The sequence below is a fragment of the Liolophura sinensis genome, chromosome 3, assembly GCF_032854445.1.
Source record: "Liolophura sinensis isolate JHLJ2023 chromosome 3, CUHK_Ljap_v2, whole genome shotgun sequence".
Taxonomy (NCBI): Eukaryota; Metazoa; Mollusca; class Polyplacophora; order Chitonida; family Chitonidae; genus Liolophura; species Liolophura sinensis.
In genome coordinates this window covers 20,366,372-20,372,371 of record NC_088297.1, presented here as the reverse complement: position 1 = coordinate 20,372,371, position 6,000 = coordinate 20,366,372, and the positions used below count along the sequence as shown (strand labels likewise).

Below are 6,000 nucleotides of genomic sequence, written 5' to 3'. Positions count from 1 at the left end.
CTTCACTACAGCGAACCGCATTATTCTCCAGATATCAATCATCACCGGATACCATAAAGCATGACGTGAATTAAAAGCTGTTTGGCACTGACATTCGATCACATACGTCAGGTAATACTGAATATGGCACTTTCGCGGTGATTAACTTCTCGTGGTGAAGCTCATCTTATTCTTACTACAGCCCCCAACACATCATCGTTCACGCCGTATCACCTATAAAAACGGCGTGCTATTTCCTTAGTTTTCAACACGATTTTAACGCTACGGTGATGTTTAAAGGCATTTTGGGCAGCAGTTTAGTTCCACCGTTGTCTAGAGGCCGGAGACAACACTTTATAAGCTTTTAAATTAGGAGAACAGCTTTCCTGATGCATAAATTCCATTGTTTGACTGCAGTTATCTCTGTCAGCACTTACTAGTTTGTGTTGATCTCCTGCAAGTCCCTGACACAGACAAGCAGACAAATGTCCTCTCTCACTATAACAGAAAGTTCACAGTTGTCAAGCAGAAAACAGAGTACATATATGCCCCTTCCAACGTTGTGTGTTCAGACAGGCATCACACTTGTCATTGTTAGAAGTCAGAAATGTCATATACGTGTAACCAAGATTATAAGGCCACGAATTTGCATATCTGCAGTCTACCGCAGTCAAAACTGCAAATATGGTGATATACATCCGGGTATTTTTTTTTGTTACGTCACAAAAGTCAGGTTCAGCAGAAATCATTTTTCAGGTAAGCATGCTTTCCTCCAGGCATACATACATACGTGAAGTATTTCCCTGGTAAAGGTACACCTGTTAACAATGAACATATCCAGCTTCACTTCAGTGACCACAACGACTCTAACACCGGAAACAGACTAGGCTGAAGAATACTCCTCTTGATTGATGTTTATGGCATATTGTGCGTAGGGTTGTGCTCGTCAATGTCAACGTGACTTTGAGATATAAAGAGGAAAACTCACTTGGCTTCGTACTTTCTATCTTTCATCTGTACTAAAACCGACACCAGCTCTCTGCAAAGGGAAGCAAATCTCACAGAAGAGCAGTGCCATAATGTCAGTAGGCAGTGTCCGTTGGGATTCAAAGAACTACACAACCGCGGCCATCATTGTGATGGAAGGAAACCGTGCAGAAGCCAGAAGAAACCCTCGATTATCTGCAGTTTGCTGACAAACCTTCCCACGTGTAACGGGAGAGTAAGCCATCATGATCTGGCCTTAAACACACAGTGGCCGCATTGGTACGAGGCCTCTGAGTCCTACTTTTATTAGAATGTCATTCTTTTCAATAATAATTCAAGTGACCATGCATAAGCGTTGCTGATATTGTTTTTCAAGTAGAAGGCACTGCCGTCCCATCACAAACAAGACCTCCTTCCCCTGGTAGAGGGCGGATAAGCACCATCGTCATAGATAGTGGCAAATAAACATTGTCCTTCACCTTGAATCTAGTGCGTTGCTGTTCAGAGCCGAAACTGCTTACATTAGGTTTTCCCAATAAATTCTCCCAATAAACAATGCAAGCGTACATTTTAGCTACTTCAAGTAACTTCTGCTAGTAAGCCTTCCTAAGTCTCTTCCTCTTTGGGGTATAGCAGTTTACCAAAGCAGAAACCTTTCTGGGTTTTGTTTTCTTCCTCACAAGGCAAGTAAATGGCGGTGGGACGTGTATGTACTGTTGAGGCAAGTGTGGCCAACTACTGTAGAGATCATCTGCCGTTTGATTTATGGTCAATCAAAACTTGCATCAAAGCAATGACGTTGTGATTCCAGGGACTTCGCCAAGTGCAAATATGAAGCCCGTTTCTCTGTGGCATTATGTTCGTTTAGCAGCATGGTAAGCACGGACACCGCATTACTACTCATCAAAAATAAATAATCTATGGTCTGAGGTAAATTCGTGAAAACAGGCCATAATATTAACCAGTTTACATCTCTAATGAGTAACAAATTACCGTGGATGATTACGGTTGACGATGCATTGATCATACTGTTCGCCGTTGGCTGTTGAGTGGATCCTATAGTTGTTGCTACCGCTGAACCTACAGTTTGGCCGCAGGGTTGACCTTACAGTTAGCCACAGTATGTATCCTACAGTTGGCTGTAGCCTGGATCCTACAGCTGTCAAGCGTTGATTATGCACAATGGCCTTCAGTCATGACAAAAATACATGTCACCACAAGGTCCCTTTTTCAAAACTGGTTCTCGGCGCCTATTACAATTGCCACAAGAGCTAGAGAACATTTTGGTTGTTATTTTGGCTGTCGTTTGGGGGATTTACTTGTCTCAGTGGCACAGACTCGTTTTGTCCATCGCAGATGCCTTCGCCACAGTCCACCATATTGCAATTCGAACTGTCCTCTCCAGAGGTTCGATTAGTCCTTTCCTCATCGTTATCCTCGTCAAAGTTTTTACCTCGACTGAATCTAAATGCAAAAAAGAAGAACATCAGACAGGAGAGGCCAAAACCCAGAGTGAGTCCATGGAATTTGATGCGAAAGTCGCCGTTGTGGTACAGCCAACAGGTGCCTTTCTCCTCGGAACCACACGTCGTCTGCCAGAGTGCGCATGCGGAGTCGATCACGATACCATACACCAGTGGAGCCATGATCCAACCTGCAAGCAACAGAGCCGACATTTCAAGAGGTGACACCAAAAAATTCAATATTTGTAACACAAAGTCATGGCTCAACAAAACCTGTGAATAGTTAACTTCATTATAACCGAAATGACAATATATTATCTACCAGGCCGCTATTTGCTCAATTCGCATGTTTCACTACAACACATCTGTAGTGTTTCAGCGGTACTATTCACCGGCGGTACCATTCTTGTTTTCAACACAGTCACTTTTGCTGCGTATCAAACTTCCAAGGCGCCATGTTGTGATGGTTTCAGATTGCTCTGACGTTGGGTTAGGCAAAATTTTGTTCAGCCAATGATTGCCCTCCACAACCAACGTCAGAGCGCGCGAAATACATGTAACAGCATTTACAGAATAATATTGGTAATATTTCTCCATTTACTACCAGGCAGTTTCAGAGTGTGTATTGCCTGCTGTTTAATACAGATCCTGCTATAATGAATACGTCAAATGCACATACCAAATTGTACTTACCCAATATGGACACAATACAGCCGGCTATTCCCACGGCCAGGGCTTTGTCACTCTTCTTCACACACCTAAGGAAGGAAAGAATTTACTGATCGATCGAAGGGTGAATGGAATGATTGATTGTTGCATTAACTTACAACTTCAGATTTATGGTCAGTATTATTTGGGTCGTATCAGAAAGCCGTCTTCTTGTAAAAGGATGCCGGAACTTATTTATCTGATTGGTATTTTAGGCTGCATTCAGGAATATTTCACTCATACGATGGCGGCCAGCATTATGGTGGAAGGAAGCCAGGCAGAGACCGGGGAAAACCCACGACCATCCACAGGTTGCTGACAGACCTTCCGACACATCAGGATGGTGGAATATTTTTATTCTTATAGAACAGAGTCCATTGCTCATTATGTGAGAAAATGACTTTCTTATTTCTCCCATTAATATATTTATCTGATTCAGATTTTCAGCCATATTCAAGAATATTTCAGTAGTTAAGTTTATTGTGCTGAATTGGTCATGAAAACCACTGGACATCCCAAAATATCTCGACTGAAAATTTTATATAGTAATTGTAAATTGTAATAATTATAACTAAATGAACTTTTTACATTAAAAGAATTATTATTAAAAAGATGATATTATTAAAAAAATTTGATATCCCCACATGAAGATTCAAACTGGATTCGAATACGCAACCTCATTCGTCTCGTTCCCTACCACCTACCCAGCCCTCAAAATTAGCGGCGGCATTCGGCATCCGACGTAAAATCTGGCCTGAGCTGAACTCGCGACGGCAACTCTTTGCAGCAATAATGTGAATACGTAAGTTACGGAAAACGGGAAAAGATAAAATTCACATTAACGAGCACGACCAGTCCAAGAAAGAGTGATGATCGCAATTACATTTTTCATTTAATATACAGTTACCAGGGTAGACAAACATGTAGGCCTACCAACAAATCAGAGGGTTTTAGATCGCCATGCACTCACCTACGTAATCAGTTTGTCACTACTACCACAGATTATGCTCTTATTAAAGAAACATTTTACTCCTATTTCCTTTTTATCGTATATGCATGTAAAGATCAAAAATCGCAAACAATTAAATCTTTAACAATGCGCCAAGGGCTGAAAGATATCAACGCGAGTCGTGCTCATCACGACAGAGACTTATGCACAAGGCCCAAAAAGCATCCTCACTTCTTGTCTGGTCAATGTTGCGGCAAAATATAACTCTTACGATTTGGAATCCTAATTCACAAAACTAAAATAATAGCTATATAAGGTAAACTCAGCTGTAGTGTATGTCTGTGTGGATTCGTGCGGATAAGGTTGAAATATTCATTCCAGGTTTTTTTAGCGCGAAAACAATGCGTTTTACTTGGAGTTGTGATTTGTTCGACAACGAATCACGTGTCATCGGAAGCTGTTACGTCGAATTACGCAATTCTCTGATGTGTTGCTTGATAATGGTTAAACAAAAAACTGCTGACGGATGGAATCGAGACAATTTAATTGGGTACAGTGGCGATATAATAACACTTTTCTGTAGGCTGTGCAGGGAAATATGTGGAGTAATTGTATTATTTGTTGTCTTAAGCCTTTTTAAAAATGCAGTTGAAGTGTCGTCGGAATTTTTTTTTAGCGGCCGCAAATTTCAAGAGCTGCTTACCTCATGGTGAGTATCAGGCCTGGGGCTGTCAACAGACTCTGAGCGAAGGTGAAGACAATGAAGATGATAGCGTAAGGGATGAGGACCCCACAGTCCCGCGGACACAGTCCCAGGGTGGCGTTACCACCGGACGTACATGTGCAGGACGTAAACATCTGAAACAGACACACCAGACTGAATTCGGAATCAAGGGGAGATAACCTCTCTTTCGAAACAAATTGCAATTCTGAAATAAATAACTTTTTTGGACCCTGCTGATGGGAAATTTCGGATGTCATGAACTGAATATTAAGTTTTGCACGATAGCATACAGAAGTATGAAGATTGAAACATTACCATGCACTTACAGATGCACTTTCAAACACATGAACAAATGCATACTGCCTTTCTACTGGAAGATATACTGATTTACCATAACTAAAATTTATAACAGGCTTCATATTTGCACTTGGCGAAGTCCCTGGAATCACAACGTCATTGCTTTGATGCAATACCTTTTCTCCTGCAACCTCCACTAGATCATGTGACTGACATCCCGCGTGACAAGGCGAGAGGTACGAGTTTCCGGTGACCGGGTCACACACTGGATAGTACTCAGTGTCGGAACATGCGCATGCGCTGGAGCATGTGCTGTTGACACCCGGGCTAAAAAAACAAAACAAAACAAAAGAAAAACAGACCATAATGCGCTAATTTTTCAAACGTAGCTGAGATTACCCTGAAAGCCTATTTAGTATTTTTGTTTGTCTTAGTGTTTTCTGATTAGGGCTTAACGTTTCTTTCAACTTATTTCGGTCCCTTGACGACGGTGTTTCCTTAATCGTACCAGGCCGAACCCTATGCCAGCATACTTAATGCGATGCCTTTCTGGAACGCCATGCCCAAGATACCAGACATGACACCCCCACCCAATCACATTATACTGACACCGGGCCAATCAGTATTCGGTCCGTTCCTCTTATACTGAGTGCCAAGCCATGTAGTACTGAGATTAATATTATGAAAGTCTTAGGCATCAGTCGAATCTGGATTGAACAACGGACGTATTGTTCTACCCACAATTCGAACTGTTTACTTCATGACGTGGGCATGTCTGACTGTAGATCATCCCAAATTCAACATTTATTATTTTTATTTCATTTGTATTTCATGCCGTAATCACGAATATTTCATTTATACGACTGCGGCCAGCATTGTTGTAGGAGAAAACC

The 6,000-nt window shown here is 41.7% G+C and overlaps 1 protein-coding gene across 2 annotated transcripts in view; it reads right to left on the bottom strand.

Moving 5' to 3' along the window:
• Positions 1 to 309: 309 nt before the first annotated feature.
• Positions 310 to 6,000, bottom strand: part of LOC135463604 (solute carrier organic anion transporter family member 2A1-like) — a 34,375-nt gene continuing 28,684 nt past the window's right edge. For both annotated transcript variants that reach the window (XM_064740934.1, XM_064740932.1), the window contains exons 7-10: positions 5,284 to 5,434; positions 4,790 to 4,944; positions 3,123 to 3,187; positions 310 to 2,620 (exon numbers count right to left, since the gene is read on the bottom strand). In XM_064740934.1, the coding sequence (XP_064597004.1) occupies positions 2,238 to 2,620; positions 3,123 to 3,187; positions 4,790 to 4,944; positions 5,284 to 5,434 (754 nt within the window). In that variant the 3' untranslated portion in view covers positions 310 to 2,237. The remainder of the gene's footprint in view (positions 2,621 to 3,122; positions 3,188 to 4,789; positions 4,945 to 5,283; positions 5,435 to 6,000) is intronic.